Source organism: Hesperophylax consimilis, chromosome 24, assembly GCF_061612785.1.
Source record: "Hesperophylax consimilis isolate HC1 chromosome 24, BYU_Hcon_1.0, whole genome shotgun sequence".
In the NCBI taxonomy this organism is placed as follows: domain Eukaryota; kingdom Metazoa; phylum Arthropoda; class Insecta; order Trichoptera; family Limnephilidae; genus Hesperophylax; species Hesperophylax consimilis.
Genome location: NC_142859.1, coordinates 15293637 through 15314867, shown reverse-complemented (window position 1 = coordinate 15314867; position 21231 = coordinate 15293637). Strand labels below are relative to the sequence as shown.

Genomic DNA, 21231 nt, shown 5'->3' with positions numbered 1-21231 from the left:
CAAAGCTCGATATGGGCTGTAGCGCCATCGAAGAAGAAGAATATTATATGGAATAGACCGAAAAAAATCCAGGTTTATTAAAATTTTTGTTGTGATATATATATTACATAATAAGTATGCAAACATATCGTTTCTGAGTCTTGTAAAGATTTAATAGTTTAATGAATTGCGATTAAAATAGTTAAATGAGCATTTTTACAATTGTGAATCTGCGACCTTTGAACACAGAACCAAGAATTTTTACTTATCTACCATGGTGTTTGTCTATATTATGTGGATTTAAAAAATATATATATATTAAATAGAACTTGGAAGTAAATTTCCACCAATCATAACAAGACAGGTATATTATTAAATTTCTGAAATTTATTCAATTTTATTTTTATTGCTCAGAACTTAGCCTCTTGCAGTCCACTGGACGTTTCCTTCTTTAATTGTGGCTACACAACATCGATACTGATTTTGTGCATCACCTCCAAATCCTTTTAATGTTAAGTTTATTTATATATTCCCAATTTTAGTACAATTTTATTGTTCTAAAATATTCCATTCTAACAAACAGAAATAGGTATTAAAAACTTAGGGCAATCTCTTAAACGGATACTGAGTGGTAAAAAATCGTTTAAGCTTTAACGTAGGACCTGGCTTAAACCTTGTGAAAAGCTTACATAATCACTGGTGGACTACATTCCTAACTCAATTATCTAAAGGTACAGCAGTTAGCCAAGCGAATATTTTCCACACTAGATTTTCCACATTTCTAGTCGTCGCAAAGATTTAACGTAGACTGAAAACTGCATTTAAAAAAGAATCTGCATTATCACTAGTGGCATAGGTACAAAAACATTTGTTGTAATTTTTAAGTTTTTTCTGTGCTTCGTAGAACAGTGGACAGTCCAAAAAGGTAAGTTTCTAATTTTCACTTATTTAGTAAATCAAAATCGAAATATCTCCTGAAATCGTGGGATTTGTAAGTATTTGTACTATAGGGCCAACTATTTCATCAACCGCATATTTGACATCATCATAAATAAATAACCAATTTGAAGGGTTCGTTAGTGTTTTAGTCTGAGCTGTTTAGACTCCCATTACACTTGACATCGTCACAGATTGACAATCAGCGTCTACTTAAATGTGGAAATATTGACATTAACAATTGACAAATGGGTTATTTGATCAACCGTTGTGCATAACGTTCAACAACATTTAAGCAAAATCTGACATATCGAGATTCAGTTTTAGCAAATGTATTTTTTTGTCAAAATTACTCTTTTCTTTTGGCAACGATGTCAAATGTGATATAGTTTGTAGCAAAAAAGTCTAATGACGGGTTATTTCACAGAAATTAAAACTAACTTACTAACTAACTAACCATCACTCCGTTTCCCCGCAGGGATAGGCTGGACCGCTAAACAACTCAGTCTTGGCACACACTTCTTGCCTCATTCACATTCATATATCGTATCATACATACTCTTCTATTATTCTGACTCTTGACATGGCCGGACTCGAGTATCTGATTCATTTGATCGTACCATGTCTTGTCGGGCGTCCCCGACTTCTGCTACCATTCGCATTTGCATCATATATCCTCCTTACACTCCTATCCTTGCTCATTTGCTCTACATGCCCAAACCATCTAAGCGTCCCTTTCTTAATCTTACTCATTACGCTTACATTAGCCTTGCACTCTTTGCGGATCTCCACATTCCTCACACGATCAAACATAGTTTTACCACACATACTCACTTCCATACATCAAGGTAGGTACCAGCACTCCGTTGTGGACTGCTAACTTCGCTTCTTTGGACATTTTTTTTGTTAGCGCCAACTGCTTTCAGTCCTCCATTAATGGAGTTACCTGCATTTACCCTTCTTTCAATATCTCTGTCAGCCTTCCCACCTCTCATAAACATACTTCCTAAATACACAAACTCATCCACCTGCTACAAGTATTCTTCATTCACAATTATATTGCACACTGTTTTCGTATTCTCTCTTTCAAACACCATTACTTTAGACTTACTTACATTCATCATTAACTCATTCTTCATGCATACTTCGTTCATCCTAGACACGAGAGACTGTAGATCATTTATACTATTAGCAATCATACTTTCAAATTACTCAAATTCGCGCCCAATCCCACCTCTTTAGAAATTAAAATGTATCATTATAATCAATTGTTCCATTTAACTTAATGAAAGGTCTCCATTTAACGCCGATTCTATGTTCGTTTCAGCTTTTGAATAAATTGTGATTAGCAGAAGAGGACAACTTTTATTTTGTAAGCTTGTCAGCTTTTCACAATTTGATTAAAAGTGAAAACAAACTATTATTGGCCTTTTAAATGTCAAAAAAACAAAATGTTGCTAAATGGCCACCACAATTAACTTCTGCTAAACAATGGGGCCTTAATGTCAAGGCAAAGTCTGACATAATCACATTTCGAACTGCCGAGTTAGTTTGAGGCATTCCTTGGTGATAAGATTTAATTTAAATTTCGGCGATATTTCATTAAATTTCGAGTACAACACTACGGTATGACCTCTGTACCAAAACACTATGTTGACACGCCATAACTTACGAAACGTCAATCAAAGAATTCCAACTTAAAATGATGTTTAAACCTTGAAGACATTATTTTCCAAATACAATCTGTTTTCCTTTTAGCTAAGGCGACATTATTAAAGCAAAATAGAATAAATTGACTATTTAATGGTTTAACAAGTTCGGAAAGCAATAAACACGAACTGTTTGGCTGAATTTCTACTTTAGTACCCTTAACTTTATTTAAAGGTCGCCTTGGAAATTTGACATCAATGAGAAAACTTTTGCGCAAAACCGTAATATTGTTAGAAAGCCATTTGGCCAAAGTTTTGCAAAAATATTAAAATGGTATTATTTTACCAGCTTTTCTTTTGGTTGGAAACGCACTAGGCAGCCAAGATTTGGAGGAGCTAATACTTGCAGCAAATGTAGCAGCCACATACTTTAGCTAAACTGACAATAATCAGACAATAACAGACACGTGTGACTCGAGACAAATAATACAAAAATCATTTCACATAATTAATTAATTCTAAATCTGCAGAACACTGTATAAAAGCACACAATACCGCAAAAGACGCTGCAAATATACCCCAAAGAGAAACTTGGCGATCGAAGGTAGATTGGTGTATCGCCAGACATACGTTTGAAACTCGTTAAGTGGGATTCGGACTTCATACGCTGGTTAGACATGTAGAAGAATGGGCGAACTGGCTTCCTGCAGCAACGTCTGCTTGCTAAACGTATCATGTTTTGGCTGGATCCGGCGAATTCTGGCTGCCTAGTTGAATTGGGTAGCTTGTTAATTTTGATACTAATTTGAAGATCGTATTGGCTGCTCAGCTTGGCTCTCCGGACTGCAAGCATCGGTTCTTCCAAATCTTGACTGTATATTGCGTTGGTCTCAATCTAACCCAACACTTAACTACTAACAAGAACACTTTACTAATCTAACACAAATCTAGCGATTTTTTTTAATTTATTTTTAACTAGCTTTACACCGCCACACTTTGCTGTGGCTCAGTTTATCTGTGAAGATTGAGAAACAATAGCGCGTTTTGTTTTTACGTCTAACAGACGGCGCTTTTTTTTAAGCATGTTTTTATCTGTCACAGATGACATAATAATAATAATAATAGTAATTGGATAATTTGTAGAGCGCCGTTTTTGTGAAAAATCACCTCAAGGGCGCTGTACAATTTATTTCCTAGGATCTACATTTGTTATTTAGACCAACTGTGCCAGCACGAGGTTTGTCATCCGTTCAGGCATGTGTCTGCCGCCAATATAGCGCTGACGTGTGTCTGCTGCCAATAAAGAGCGCTGACACAACATCCTCACATAGGCAACAAACCTTGGCAGCACCGCTGTGACGCTCGACGAAGACAGGAGATGGAGACTCTGCTGCAAGAATCCTAGGTAGCGAAGGAACTGTACCAGCTGCTGCAGCGAGAGAGACTACCCCGTCTACCAACTGTGCCAGCACGAGGCTCGTCATCCATTCAGGCATGTGTCCGCCGCTAATATAGCGCTGACATGTTTCTGTTGCCAATAAAGAGCGCCGACACAACATCCTCACATAGATAACAGACCTTGGCAGCACCGCTGAGCAAAATCACCTCACCTAGTCTACCTTAGTCTTTCCAGTCACCTCCCAGCCATTCATGCCACCTAGTGCATCTTCTCGACCCTTTCAGACTCCTTCCTGGCTCCAATACCTAAATAAAATCCAGCAAAAAAAAATACAATTTTTTCTATTGTCGTGATCCGACGATTTCACACCTCTGTCTCAGACCCTTAGGGCTCTCTTATTGCAGGCTATCATAAGCAAAATCTTGAACCAAAGTCAAAGTGAAGTTTATGTGTGTCATCTGTAACATAAACAACTGTATACATAAACAAAAACAGAAAAAAAAAAAACAAAAACTTTAAACAAAATATGGCTTATCTGTCCTCCAGGCAGACATCCTCGGTTGAAGAGGTCCCGTAAATCCCGACACCACTTGACACTTGAGGGGTCAGGTATGAAATCTTCGACTGCATTGAGAATCTTTGTTCTAGCTTCACTTTCAAAATTTTATCGGTTTAAAATACTATAATAATTGCAAATTCCGGCTAAACGGTAGCAGTTACGCGCATTTCGTGAAACGAGAATGTAAGCACTATATAAAACACGGATGCTGAACATTTTTCAGCGATCTCTTAACAAGGGAAACCTTCTGAAAGGATTAAGCAAACCGGAGCGGTTAAAACACGTCCGCTCTCGTAACTGTCCTATATAATAAAGCTAAATAAAAACACACGCGTATTTGAATGCAACGTTTTGTCAAAATTTGAAAGCAATCGGTGAAGAACTTTGGGAAATTTATTTATTTTTAACAAACGAACATTTAAATTTTTATTTGTTTATATAGATTTCAAATTTTTTTACAAATGTCGAAAAGATATGACCTGTATACTGTGGTACCCAGTTCTAAGGTCACATTGTACATAATTTTATGTGTGAATAATAAAAATAGATCAATATTTTTTTAAATATGATTTAAGATTTTCACGGCCAAAAGTATTTTTGCTATTTGTTTTTGGGGTATTATGCCGTGTTGCGCTAACTCCTTCTTTAGCCAACGTTTCGGACAGCATTGCAGTGTCCAAATAAGACATCTGCCCTGATGATGGACACTGCAATGCTGTCCGAAACGTTGGCTAAAGAAGGAGTTAGCGCAACACGGCATAATACCCCAAAAACAAATAACAACAATATTTTTTTGTTCATTTTTTACAACAAAATTATAATGCAGTATCTAGAAGAGGTTATTATTACATATTTCTTTGTTCAAAAGTCATTTTAGTTGTAGGTTTGTCGAACCACATTGTAATGAGGATCTTATGAATCAAGATGTTTGAGTTGACCGTTTATTATTTAATGGGGCCAATAATACGAAATATTTTTACCGCCCATTTTATAAAATAACGATATCGTTAATTATTTGGAATCGCTGGATACGGATTATACGAAATATTTTAAAATAAAACCATCTGGTTTAACTCAATAGATAAAAAAAGGAATCTGACAGCATTGAGAAATTTTTCATTTTAGCATTTTTAATTTTTAATTACGTAAATCGAAAATTCACTTTCGTTGTAAGGGATGACAGTTGCAATGATTTCTGTTGGTGACATTTTCTTTTGTTGGTATTCTGATATGCGTGGCTAGAATTTTAACCATTTTATGCAAATACTAGGTAGGTATCTACTATTTTGGCCAAACTCGAAAAATATTTAGATATTTAGGTATGTTTTATAATTAAAGAAATATTAAAAAAGATAAGGTTATTATAAGTTAAGTTAATATAGGTTGGGTTGGATTATTATAGGTTAGGATAGGTTAGTTTAGGATAGGTTAGGTTGGGTTATGATAGGTTAGGTTACGTTGGGTTATGCAAGGTTAGGTTAGGTTAGGTTGGGTTGTTATAGGTTAGGTTATGTTAGGTTGGATTATTATAGTTTTAGAAAAGGTTAGGTTAGGTTAGGACTTGTGATTGCTATTGGATGTCGTGTTTCCACTTCCTGGCGGTGGGTTTGAACTCCCCAGGCTAATAGCAATCTTTTGATTGAAACTATTAAATGTGACTCACCTAACAAGTAGTCTACGTTGGATGTATCCACTAAGTTGAACTTCTCCTTGTTCCAGACGTACTCGGCCCGCAATTTCCGCCTCTTCTTGTCTCTGAGCCAATCGTCCACCAGGTTCCGGCCGTCCAGCCTTCTGCCCTCCGAAGTGGGTTGCTCGGGATCCTTAGTCACGGTAGGTAGCCAGTGACGACGCCCGCCACCGAGAATCACCTGCATTTAAATAACTTATCAGTTGCATTCATAAAATATCAATTATATTTCAAAATTTCTTGAAAATCGTAACATAGATATAAATCTCCTCTCCACTGCAAAAAAATTATTCCATTTTCTAAAAATAATTTTAAATCAAAACCAGAATTATTATTTATTTTGGGCTAACCCAGCACCTCATACACATATCCAAAGTAATGACTAATTAATTAACTAACCAACTATCACGCCGTTTCCCCGCAGGAGTAGGCAGAGAGGACGGACAGCCAAACAACTCGGTATCGGCACAAACTCCTTGCTTTATTTATATTCATACATCATCTCATACATACTCTTCTATTATTCGACTTTGACATAGCCCGACTCAAGTATATGATTTTTATGATCGTGCCATGTCTTCCTTGGACATCTTTCACTGCTACTATTCACATTTGCTCTGCATTACGCTTACTTCAGCCATGTATTCTTTACAGATCTCCACATTTCTCGCACCATATTAAATGGTTTTACCACACATACGCATCAGGAATCTCATTTCTAGAGCATCCAGTTTAACACCTCAAGCACAAATCCAAAGTTATGATTGGTTTCGATTTGCGAGGTGCCGAGTTTGCGTAGTTGAAAAAGTTCTGATTTCGTTTTGGAGATGGTCCGTTTTATCTTGCCCACGATTCACTTCCCTCGTCAAATACTTCTACTGAAGTATTTCGTACAAATCAAAAGCAAAGAGCGTGAGTCATTTCTCGGTTCATTTCCGGCTCAAGTTAATTATTTCCTTTATTCATTTTGGTTTGTTTTCCTGCCCGAGAACGTAATCTGGCTTTTCGTCACATTTTCCCGGAAAAGTTCACTTTGGAAACGGAAAGAAATTCTCCCAGCAGAGCAAACAATATAATAATACTGAACTAATGATTAATTAAATTCTGGTTTTTCGCTTGTTTAGATAATGAACCCTCCTTTATAATATTTCTATTTTCAAAGGACTGTTATGGTATGACAAACGTTCTATTAATAAAAAATATTACTATAACAACAACAGCAACAACACATTTTTACACATTAGTAATAAGTTGAATTACGCTTAAAGTTCTTTACGTCAATATTTAAAGCATTGTTGGTAGATGAACCTTATTTATACAAAATAATTTTTTTGTCAAAATAAAATATCTAACTTGTGATGTTAGATTGTATATAGACTTAATCATTTTGATATGGAGAATAGTCTACATTATAGATCTAATATGCATCCTCGAGCGTCATTAATCTCAAGAGACTCATGTTTTAATCATTCATACAAACAATCTTAGCATTTTATTTTTAATCTTATCCATTTCGGTAGATTTTTGAGAGTTTCTGCGTTATTAACTCAAACTCATTTTTATTTATTTAAGGCGAAACTTAATGCTAAATCACCGTTTTGATTAATCTTTATAACGAATTGGAGTACAATATTTATAATAAAAAAAAATATGCTGTAGATAAATTGAAGGTTTTCCTATCGTTTCGCTTGAGTAGAATACAAATAAAAAAATAATAATACTTACTCGATACAAAATATAAATGTAAACTACTAAAAATAATATTTTCTCTATATAAATTTATGAACGCATAAAGGAAACAACTTAAAAAAATACCATTTTATAGCTTAGATTATCTGTTTTACTTGATTGACCTTTTGCTTTCTTAAAAAAATATTTACGAGATAAATAAAAACCAGTTTTGTGCTTGAAATCGAACGTTTCTAGACTCCGTTTGTCAAGCGATTTTAATGCCTATTACCTGCAATATAAGGTACCTATAACAAGAATATACACATTTTTGCTGGTAGCTTTCTTTTCACTATGGGTTCAATTTATAAATATGGAGAAGATGAATATATTTCGTGCCGAATAAATTTTAAAAAATCAACCCGTTAAACCCAAAATGTTTTTAAAGGTATTCCTTTTTTGCTGAACATTGAACCAACCTCCCCAGGGAGTGGAACTTAACAGTTATGAACTTTTAACTTGGATTGAACGGTTCTGAATTGTTTGACTGAGGATTGAATCTTCCTCCCAAGAGTCTGGAGTGAACAAGTATGCAAATGAACGAAGAGACTCATTTCTTCATTCATTTGCACAAACAATCTTAGCATATTTTTTCTCAATCTTATCCATTTCACTCGCATCAGCTTTATGCATATTTAATATCCCTATCAGCTAAGCGGACGATGAAATCCCCGTCTGCCATGTTACATGAGAAAAATGATGTTATATCACATTTTAAGAAAAATAAATTAAATTAAAATTAAAAAATACATCTAATGATTACATAATAAAACTAATTAAAATTGACAGGTCGTCTCTCCGGGAGGTCGCCACATCATTTGTACCTGTCGCTCATTTTTGTTCTAGCGATACGTGGACTATACGCAGAGTTTTTAGAATTCAGATGGAGACGGTAATGATTATCTTATTTCGATATTTTAGTACGCAAAATCTCATCAAACAGGTGTCAAAATACTTTTTTGAGTGGTGGGAAAAGTAGGGGTGGTTTTTCAAAATTTCACGTAAACAGCGACCTTACTCTTGTGTTGCAGGTCAAATATGGGCAGCTTCATTAGTCTCCGAATAAATATAAAGATTTTTTTTACAAATAAAATCAAACAGATAATCAACCTTACATATTTGATATTTGGTTTTCAATAACCTGATACGCAAATTACTAATTGTTGCAATTTAACAGAATCCGCAGCGGGCGTACAACGTTATTTTCAGTTTTGTATAAGACTTAGAAGTTTTTCATTGCATTATAAAATTGAACGGAGTGATCGTTGTAATTAAATACTTTTCATTTCATCAACTAAGAGATGTCTCTTATATCGTTTGCTCGTAAGGATTTTAAAATGTTTTAGCCAGCCATTCGGGACGTAAGAGTGCTCTAGAATGGAAGAACTAAAGCTCCATGATTTAATGAACATCATCACCGAGCAGACCGTCCTCATAAAAGACATATTGCGGCGTGTAATCAGTGTAGAAAAAAGTGCAAATTCCGTTTACAATGACAGTGACTCGTGTTCGGAAGTTCCGAAATTAAACGATTGCGCAAATCGCCCGCCCACCGCACTCGAAGGTGCGTCCACCGCCCAAACCCCGCACTTCCTCGGCCCAACAAGGAATGGATTGAATTCGTTTGGACTCTATATTGGCACAAAGGGTAAGGAAAGAACCAAGATTCCTGCCAGCCAAAAGGAAAGCCAGCGTGCTAAACCAGCCATATCGTTCAGTCATGAACCAGCTAAGAAAACGCAGCCCTCGAATAAGCACACCTTGGTGGGGCTATCACGCTTAATGGAATATCTGGCTAATTGTGATAAACCCTGGACTGTTGTTGGTTGCGAGAAACGACCTGCCACTATAAGAGGAAGTCGTAAGGATCAAGGTACTTATTCGTACTTCCAACCAATCCCGCTACATCCTGATACCTCGAGTAGTGATATCTCGTCGTATTTACAATCAATTGTGTGTATATATTAAGTTTCGACATTAATATCTTAGCGAGAATTCGCCTCATTTAAGATGGGTATCCCAATTTCTATAAAAACGAAATTCTCAAACCGGAAAATTGGCCCAAATATTCATATATTAAGTAATGGGAAAATAAATTGAACACCCCGCGGCTTCCTGGTTTCAAACGCAGTCAACGTACAAATTATTTGTACTGAAAAGTTAGATGAAAAAAGAGTAAATGCGCTTTATTTTCATCATAATTGTTTACCAAAACAATTATGATGTAATTGAACTCACTGATAGGTGGCTAATCTCAAGTTTGTTCAACCCAGAGCTCTTCGATGACAGCTCCCCCATATTTAAAAACGACAGAGATAGTGGTAGTGGCTGCAGGCAGGAAGGAGGCTGTATATTAGCTGTGAAGAACGAGAATGGCCGTAGTAAGCAGAGCACTTACCTGCTCTGGAAACTGTCAACGAGGATTTATGGGTCAAAACTACATATAAATCTTGTGTAACTTCTGTATGTACTGTTTACTTCCAACCTGCGTCAAAATTTGACACACATAAATTGTTTTTTGAAAAAATACATCACAATGTAGATGTTATTAGTGGAAAGAATGTAATTGTGATCGGAGAATTCAATTTACACACCCCAAAAGGTACCAAGGATATTGAAAACGGCCTGATTTTTTTATGCGCCGTTTTCGGTCTCTCCCAATTTAATTCTTACTCAATAAACTGGCTATAATAGGATGCTTCATAAGACTGCTCACCTTTTTATAGCTATCTTACAGACAGAAAGCAGTTTTTGCCTACAATCTATACATTTTTTGTACGATCAGGGTTACTCCAAGGCACCAATTTAGGCCCACTCTACTTATTAACGACATTTTAGAATTAATTCTTTTGAAAATGTTTCTTTTCTTTACTAATGACCTAAAAATTTTCTTATAAATAGTATTTTGAGAAGACTGCAATCAACTCCTGTCAGAAATTTATCGAATTTTTGACTGGAGTAAAATGAATCGGATTGAGTTTAATGTTTCTAAATGTTTAATTTTGTCATTCATTCACTAAGTCGAGTCATACCTGGTATTACCGGTGTATGATCTTGAATGATCTTGAAATCATATTTGATAGTAGGCTGATATTTCATGTTCACAAAAGGCTTGTAGCAAGCACTTCAAGCTGAAAATGCTGGGCTTTGTTGTAGAAAGTGGGTTTTGTTGTTTGTAGGCACTGCAAGGAATTTTAGAGATACCAAGGTTCTCATAGTAGTAAATCTTTGGTAAGAAGTAGACTTGAAGAAATTCTTGAGATTTCTCTACACGAGGGAGTATGGCTACTACCGGCTTTCTTTTGGATATGCTTGGAATGAACCATTTACGGTTCATTCCAAGTTTGAATACTCGGTCATCATGGAGAGCATTCATTTCTATGTTAACGATGGTTACCTCTGTCACTGACAACATAGACTGTTATCTGTCCAGGCTCGCAGGACTAACTTGTCAATGGTCAATCTGGTGGGGAGAGCAATCTTGCTGTTGAACAGAAAAAGTTCGGATATTTACATTTTTAGCATCGATAAAGCTACCTTTAAAAATAATGTTCTGTATTTACTAGTATAGTTGATTTACCCACCGTCTATAATTATGTAAGCATTTTCCATTAAAAAAATTATTTGAAAAGAATTAAAATAAACAATTTTTAAGTGTTTTTAAAATTTACAGAATTAAATTGAAGAAGATGATACTAATAAATCTAAACAATACACAGAAAAACTTACCGAGACAATGCCTTAACCAACTCGGCAAAGTAAGATAAAGATCCTGTACCTCTCTTTTATTTGATCAATTTATAGACTTACAAGTACCAACGATAATTCGTTTGTCGTGATTTATAAATATGGAGAAGATATATATATTTCGGGCCAAATGAATTTAGAAAAAATCAACAAGTAAAAAGAAAAGTTATTTTAAGGGTAATCCTTTATTTTATTAGACTGAGACTGGAATCAACCACGTTAACAACTGGTCCAAATTTCGATTGGGAAGGACCGACTTTTATTTCACATATTAACGGTATAAATAATCCAAATAAAATAAAAACAAATAAAATGTCTTCCAATTTCTGATAAATGCGTGAATGTCTGCGAATGTATATGCGATTGCTGTCAAAAGTTTAAAGAATGCATTGTCATCTAAAACGAGTCTAACTGCCAAGTTTTAGCTCGATTGGATATCGCATACATCGGAAAGGGATTTAATTTCCGCTTCCAAGAATCCACTTCTTCAAGGATACAAAAGTGAAATTTAAATGGATGTTTTAAACATAAAACAGTTTTTTCAAAAAAAGTCTTATTCCATCCATTTGAAATAAATGATTACAATTATTAAATTTAATACAATTATGGTAATTTTGACAATTTAAATATTTATTTAACCCAATTACAGTGAGCGTGTCATCCCACGTTGTACTTCACACTTATTTTATACAGTCCACAAAGTCATATTGACTCGTCAATATTGACTCGGGGCGAGCCGTTACTACTGCCCACTTCTGGCTACATTAGGTCGCAAAAGTTATCAAACAAATATCGTGTAAGGTACAATACTTAAAATGTATTATTATCTAAATTATAATAGCACCATAGAAGTTTATACATGTGAAAGCATACCTTTGTGGATAAAGACAGTTATGTTGAGGTTAACCTCTTAAATGTGAAATTAGTATGAGATTTCAGTACTATAACTAATCATTAAACTATTTTCTACCGGCAGTATGAAGATGATAAGAAAATTATATAAAGCACCGTTTAGTGATTTATATCACATCAAGGGTGCTTTATAGGTTCTGACCTATTACGATACGAAACGAAACGTGGATGCGAAAGAAGGACTCACACAGATGATCAGTACATTTGTTGTGCTTTTCTCTAGTAATTAGGTGTTAAAAAGAAGAAAAAAACAATTTGCAGTCCCTACAACTATAAATTACACACAGCAACAGTTCCCTACAACTATAAATTGGAGCAACATTTTCGAGCTCTTGGGACTGGTTGTGGCTGACAGGATGGATTAAATTTGTAAATTTTAAAATTTAAAAAAATAATTGTATCCAGAACCGCTCTATACAGGCGGCATTGATGAAAATGTGTGACTTTGTACTTGCATTAATATTCTTCCCGGGATGGTTGTCCACCAGCTGCATGGCGATGTCCTTACAGGACTTACGGCTACTGGAGGGCACCTTGCTGTCATCCTCCCAATATCTGGAGGCGGAGTGGGAGAACAGGGCGGCGGGAGTAGCGTGGGTCACCCTAGTGGTTGTGACAATTCCCGTCCATTTCCCTATGAAAAAAACAGTATTACAGTAATATTTTCTATAAATTGGATAGAATACTTATCGTTAGAATCATCATTGACTGAGATTTGGCCTCCTCCACAAATTTCTCCTCACATGCTCGGTTTCTTTGACATTGGACTCCAGTCTTCAGGACTTCCTACTCTGTTCCAATACGAAAAATTTGACGGCCGGCATAGTCCAGTGGTAACGCATTGGACTGCCATTCCGAAGGTTGCGGGTTCGAACCCGGCGTTAATTGATTAATTTGTGTTATTTCACAATTAATTAATTAAAATTATTTCACAATTAATTAATTAAAATAATATATAGTAAATTTTCAGCACGTTCCAGAGTGGAAGATACTACCAGTATCGCCCTGGTGTAAGACCACCATTCAGAATTGAAAGGTTGCTCCAAATGGCTTTAGCCGTGTTTAGTGACTAGATCTGAATAGCCAGGTACTTCCACACCTTCCTCTTTCCCTTCCCCACTTACCTTCAGCCTCACAACATCCCCCAATTGGAGATGCCATAGTCTCACTGGCTCCAGACGGGAGCAGTTGGGACTCTTGTGAGGTATACACTATAAAAAAAAAAATATAAAAAAAAAAACTTTTTCACGCAGTTAGTCCACTTTTTCTCGGTCTGTTTCTAATCCATTTCCAGGTTTCCACTGGTAATTCCGGGGTCTGAAACCCATACAAACATCCACTGACGTCTCAATAAAGCTAATCACAGTCTTGAGAGCCTACAAAATCTCTTGGTCAATCAGATTTTCGAGGGCGTAGTTCACCTTTATCCATGTTCTAGTTCATGTCCAAGGTTTGGAAAATTACTTCTTAATTACAGTAACTGCACAATCCCCTGCAAGCGTGGGTAACTAATATTCATATAATTAGTAGCTTTCTTGTTTTATTAATTATTTTGAACCAATTAATCCAAACAAATAATTGTAAGCCATAATTAGTTGCTTGGAATATCCATTCAAATTGAAATTATTTATTTATTTTTACTCGGGAGATATTTTCAATTTGTATGGATATTTCAAGCGACTAATTATTGCTTATAATAATTTGTTATCCTTTGTGTCTAAAAACCTTGTCTTATAAACATTAGTTTATCATTAAAAAAATATTAATATTTGACATAATAGTCAAAACATTTCACCAACAAGTGTAGATATAATATGTCTCGACGTCATCTAGTGGGAAATTTAGCACTAACATAATAATAATAATATCATGGCATTTATATAGCGCAGTTTAGTGTCATTTCTCTTCAAGTGCGCTTTAACAAAGCCTTTCCTAAAAAATAAAGTTTATTTTTTTTAATTTTTTTTTTATTTATTTATTTACGGACAAATAGTCCATTAACAACATATTAATTACACGAATAAGTTTTATAAACAGAGATGACAGTGAAAGGAGAGCATATATAAATGAGGAGCGAAGACAATAACAATGACAATAATAATATAAAAGTAAGAATGGGAGATAATAATAAGTCAAAGCATGAAGATGGTTCAAAGGGCATTAGAAATTAGACATTGCGTATTGACTGTCGAAAGTCATTTAGGCATATACCACAAAATTCAATGCTTTGACTTGACAGTGAGTTGACAAGTCTCGACATTCTGGACAAAGGAGAATGGTATCCATAATTGGTAGAATGTTGATTGACGAACAGCAATTCATTATTTCGGAGTCTACGGGAAGGGATGTTGAATTGGATAAGTTGCAACAAAGCAGGTGAGTCTGTAATACCATTGATAATCTTGAATATGCAAATCAAATCAGTGTCCCTTCTACGTTTCTCCAAAGAAGAAATGTTTAAAGTTTGTTCAACTTCATCATATGAGTACTCTCCTCTTTCAAGACTCAACCTCCAAGCGATTCCTCGTAGGAAGCGATGTTGTACGGATTCTATGTGACAGATGTGGACAGCATAGAAAGGAGACCAAATAACACTAGCGTATTCAAGGTGAGGGCGAACTAACGAGCAGTAAAGAGTTTTAAGGGTACTTATATGTTTAAAGTTGCTTGTTAACAGGTGAAAAAAATTAACAAGCAGTAATTGTTGATTGAAGTACTAGTACAAATTGAATTATTTGGCTTATTGGAAAAAATCCGACGTAGCTCAGTGGTCTCAGTGCACCTGACCGGACATCAGAATGCGCTGGTTCAATTCCGGTTGGCGTCATTTATTTTTACTCGGGAGATATTTTCAACTTGGATGGATATTGCAAGCGACTAATTATTGCTTATAATAATTCGTTATCCTGTGTGCTATGCATAAAAACCTTATTTTAAAAACATTAGTTTATCATTGAAAAAATAACAATTAATCCATATTTTAGAGATAAAAGCTGTGCATTTTTGTTGATGCCGGAGCCCACCGTAAAGCGCATGGAATTTTATTGGTAAAACAAAATAAGAAAAGAAGTACCTTGAAAAAAAAATGTCATCCAAGGACTGTACATTCAATTAACACGAATAGCAAACAAACATTCCTCATCATTAGGTAATAATAATTGCATCACTCAACAAAAGTGTGCACTGTGCAATATTAAGTAGTATTTATGGAATGCTGGATAATTGGCTAAAAGGACAACATGTCAGTAAAACGGACAATCAATCATTTCCGTTCGCTTTGTACGACAAACCTTTGTAATATCATGATATATGTTTGCCAAATGGACCCAAAATTGGTACGAATGGAGCATCACTATTTGGAAACATTCCAAAATGTCTATTTACAATAATAACACGGTCGTGATATCTTTTGATACGATCACTTAATGTTATTACAGGCGGAATGAACTGTTTATCATATGATTGGAATTTGATACAGAATATTATTTTGCTGTCAACGATATAACCTTACTATCAGAATAATTCTGTGCGCGGTAAATATATTGCAGTTGACAGGAAATATAGTTAATTGATCGAATTCGATATTTCCCAACGTAATTTGCTACTGAATTTTACATTAGTAAATAATACTCTTTTAAATTTTAAAACCCTACAATACTCTCAACTACTCCCGGCGGCTGTCCAAAGCCAGCGGGACATTTGCAGCTCTAATTCATTGATTGAGGGAAGAGAAGAGGGTGGAAGATAAATACCTGGATATTCAGATCTGCTTACCAAACACAATTTAACCCATTACCTTTCGTTTCAATTCTAAATGGTGGAATATCACCAAGGTGATGTTGAGAACATTTATTACACGAACACAAAACATATTTGTTTTAGACCACTCTAATTTTAATTGTACTTTACCGGTTTCGGAAGCACCCTTCCTTTGTCAGGAGAATATTAAAACTAACCTATGATACAAAATATTGACAGATATATACACAAAAAATATAATTTAGGTGTTTGAGAGGGAGGTTAACAAAGAGGGACGGGTAATTGGGGGAATTCCAGCAATAACAGAGCGGTTTACTGGAAATATATCTAGAATGGGACTAAACGATAAATTAATTTGGTTTTTTTTATATTAACTCCACACAGAAGGCCCTGGAGAAAATAATTTCCCTCAGGGCCTATTTCATCTTTGGGGATGCTGTGTGGAGGGTCTTTTTGTGGAGAAGAAGGAGTGAACATGGGTCTTGAAGAGTCCCATGTTGTAGGAGGGAGGAAACACAGAGGCCGGCAGTTCGTTCCACAGCCGAGCTGTTGAACTTAAGAACGAATCGTAGAAGCGACCCGTTCTCATGTGACAAATGTCAACCGTGTACAAATGTTGGGCGCGCGTTTGGAGTGTATCCCGAATACGCACCGGTGCCGAAGGGATCAATGACGCTAGTTCCTCATAGCATCTTCCATTGTAATACCGATAGAACAAGGACATCATACCTACCTGACGCCTGTGCTCTAAAGATTGCAGTCCGTTTGTTAAGATTGGGGAATCTATCAAACGGACCGCCCGTTTATTCAATATGCTAGCGTTATTATTTAGGGATTTTTTTTTATTTCAAGAGCTTCTAAGTCATCCAATCTTTTGCTTTTATTATTACGGTTAAGAATTTTAACCCCTGTGTCCTTATTAAAAGTATGATTGGTGGAAATAAGATGATTGGCAAACTCTGAAACATTATTGTTATTTAAACATCTTAAATGTTCCGTGATCCTAATATAGGTAGAGTACAATTAAAATTAAAGTGGTCTAAAAAAAATTTATATCTTTTATTTTAAATTATGACGAGCCACAAATTAAATGCTTATTACAAATATGTACAAAACATATTATTTTATATTAATTAAATATGAAAATATAAAATAATTTATTTTGAGCCTTCCGCCACCTCTGGACTCTCAGTCCAAGATCTTAACCACTCTGCCACGGAGGTCGTATTGGAACAAGAACCATTCATTCACACAAAAAATATTCTTAAAAAATATTTTATGGTCGTGAATGTAACCAAAGAAAGGTTTTATTTAAACTTTTGAATGTGTCTATATCATAAAAAAGATAAACAAAATAATATTGTTTAAGCCACTTTATACATATTTAAAAAAAATATTACTAAGCCAACCGATCTTAACATTAACATTTCAATAATGGGTATATTATTTAGTGTCGATTTGGGGAAGGAGAGAAATGGATGGAAGAAATACTGGTCTTTGAAAGAAGTCTTGAAATCCAAGGAACTAAGTATGCAAATAAAAAGGAAAGTCTTCAACACGTGTATAATTCCAGTCATCACCTATGGATGCGAAACTTGGGCACTCACCAAACGCCACAGAGAAAAGTTGGAACGCTGCCAGAGAGCCATGGAGAGAAGTTTGACAGGAATAAGAAAACAGGACAGAGTGAGATGTAGCAAAATAAGGGAGATAACTAATGTTGCCGATATAGTTACCCGAATAGACCAACAAAAATGGAGATGGACAGGTCATATGATCCGAGACCCACAAGAGAAATGGTGTAAAAATGTCACTGACTGGTATCCCAGAGATGGCAAGAGAAGTAGAGGACGTCAACACATGAGATGGGAAGACGACCTAAAACTCACGGCTGGACATCAATGGAGAAGAGTAGCGCGTGACAGGTCCCAATGGAAATTGTTAGAGGAGGCCTATGCCAAGAGGCAAACTGAGCTTCGGGATATATTATAATAAACAAAACATTTCTAATATTAATGTACCTAACAGAAGTTCAGAATAAAAGGCTTATTATTATTATTATTATGGGGAAGGAGGCGTGATTAGGAATTAGTGTAGAGCGGGGGGAGGAAAACCGGACGGTGAATCGGAACATATTATTTAAGATGGGACTCTCGGATAATATTTTTTGTTTATTGATAATAGACTCGTTATTATTAAGGGATTTGGTAATTTCTAAGTCAGCTAAGCGTTTTCCATTATGGAGAATTTTCATCCCCGTATTTTTTACTTAAATGTTTTTTCTATTAATTTTCTATTTTTACTAACGTACAGTTGCGAAAATTTTCACCGCAAGGCGGATATTAATAACGTTTTCGGATACGAAATCCGAATGAGAAAAATAATACAGTACGAAATTTTTTTTTGGTCTCCAATTAAAGTATTAAGTTTCGTAATATTGTCAACCTGAAAAGGGTTATTGTTTAAAAAATATTCTTGAGTGAAAATAACTTTATTCGAATCATTCTATCAAAATCAAATTGTTTTCGAAAAGCCTGACTAGTAAGATAAATGTAATCCCTAATCTGAAAGAGATTAAGGTTGGAGCGCTTAAGTGGACATTTTGTTTTGATGTTAGAACGGTATCTAACGAAATTTGATCAAATGCTGAAACGGACCGATAATTTGCGCCTAGCTCTGTTTGCGCAATATATATGGGAGTAGGTAGGGATGTATTGGCAAAGACTTTACGCATGGGAAATCTCAATATCAAATCCTGCAATTATCTCAATGTACGAATCCAAAATGTCAACACAACCGGTAGAATTATTGCAAGATGTCAATAGAGTGGCAATATGCTCATTTGGAGGTCTGCTGAGCTCAGGGCAAAATAATACATCAAAGAGGGTGGATTGATGTATAATATAACCACAACCGCAAAAGACAATATTGTGAATTTATATTTTAACATTTGTTTTTCGAGCGAAGCATTAATAATCTGAAAGACTTTGTGGCCCTAACAAAGATGGGTGAGTTCCTTTTTTTCTTACTCCAATCTGGGCTTATCTTATATTCCAGAAGCCCAGGTTTGAAATACTGTCCATCATGCAAAAAAATAGATTAAATAAAGAATAGAACCAAATAAAACAATTGCAATGTACATAGTTCTGGGACTGGTCCTTCGGTGTGTTAAATTAATTCAGTGAAGTCGCAGTTTTACAACACCAAGACAGTTGAAATGTCAAAATCAAAATGTGAAAGAGGATACTGAATTTTGCATCGTGGATTCTTTTATGATTGGTAAGCATTTTTTTATTATCTCAGAAATACTTTTTACGTACCAGCCTGTTGTGCCCACTCCAAGATTGAAGAAACTCTGGAACCAAAGGAAGACGAGCAGTTCTCGAAGTTTGCTCTCCCATCCAGTCCCACAGTCTCATAGTTAGCCTTTACTCCGCACAGCAGAGCCGTGGCACACGCTGATGATTCCCCGGTCTGGGCATTCAGATTGTACGTCTGTGAAAATAAATATCATCAATCATTAATAACAATTCATCTTTTGTATGGTCTAATATGCTAATAAAGCAGTATATCCAAACCTTAACTAATCGAACCTAATCTAACCTAACCTAACCTATAATTATTATTGCAGGGAATACTGGATTATTCACTTCTAGAATACGCTCATTTACACAACAATCATCACCTGAAATCTGTATTGGATGTCTAATCCACATTATATACCTATTCCACCGTTATTACGGACTACATTCCAAGGTAGGATCTCCTTTGGGTTCTTGCACCAATGTTCTGCTTTAACTCCGGTCTTTAGCAATCTCTTCGGTCAAAGTCATCTTGCCTTCCAAGCCTGTTCCAATTCTTTTCCACGAAGTCAATACACCTCTCCCTTGGCGGGTCTCTCTTCTATTAATAGATAGAGATAGAGATACCAACTTTTTCATGATTTTTGGTCGAACATAGGTTCTCCAATGGAATCGAACTAGAAGCAAACCTAGGAAGTGATGAACTTACTGTGGAAGAAGATCAGAATGATTTCTAGGAGCTAGCGCTGACATTTTAGGACGAAATCTCCTCCCTAAAAGTTGTGACATGAAAAATAATATTTTTCAAAATTGTTTCTACCAAAGAAAGAAAATAGTAAGACGAATACGAGTACGAATCAGGCAAAAGCATTTCTATTATTCTCCTGTAAAGATTTCAGCTATGCATATTTTTGTGACAACTTATTAATTATGTTTATGATCTCAAAGTAAAACTTTCCGCAAAAGTTCTCTTGAGATGATAAAGAAAAACCTACACACGGGTTACAGTGAATGGCTTAAACAAATAAATTTTATCAAAATGAGAACTCACAAATAGAAAACTTATTTTACGTGTTCTCAAAGAGGCTGCTGGCTTCTATATTTTGAGGAATTTATTAATGTATTTTCAGAAAGCTAAAGGACTAATTTATCCTATGTACTACACCATAAGTACTAGAATTGCGTCAACACCATAGGTCGCCTCATGAGGTTCGCTACGTTTGATTTGCTAGCAGGGGTACCCGGGTTCTTGTGATGAGGATTGTCCAGATCTTGGCGTCCACCTGCTTGACGGGCTGGATTGGGAGAGCCTGGCTGAGGGAGACCCATTGACCTCTCCAGCCAGACTCCCTTTACTCATCGCCTTGTACTGTAGTGGAAGGGATGGATTCATAAGTCCATTACTCCTGGACAAGCTCCCACATTCCTACTCACCCATCATACGTTTTCCTTCCGGAACTTTTTCTTCTTCTTTTTCTTTAAAAGAGCCTATACACAGCATCCTCAAAAATGACAAAACTCTAACGTAAATAGTTTTCCTCAGGGCCTCCTGTGTGGTGTTACTGTAATGC

The 21231-nt window shown here is 35.6% G+C and overlaps 1 protein-coding gene across 1 annotated transcript in view; it reads right to left on the bottom strand.

Annotated features, from left to right (window-relative positions):
• LOC149411979 (alkaline phosphatase, tissue-nonspecific isozyme-like) overlaps nt 1-21231 on the bottom strand; it is a 115348-nt gene that overhangs the window by 60097 nt on the left and 34020 nt on the right. The window contains exons 4-6 of the mRNA XM_089646217.1: nt 19679-19853; nt 13055-13233; nt 6186-6393 (exon numbers count right to left, since the gene is read on the bottom strand). Of these exons, the coding sequence (XP_089502343.1) occupies nt 6186-6393; nt 13055-13233; nt 19679-19853 (562 nt within the window). The remainder of the gene's footprint in view (nt 1-6185; nt 6394-13054; nt 13234-19678; nt 19854-21231) is intronic.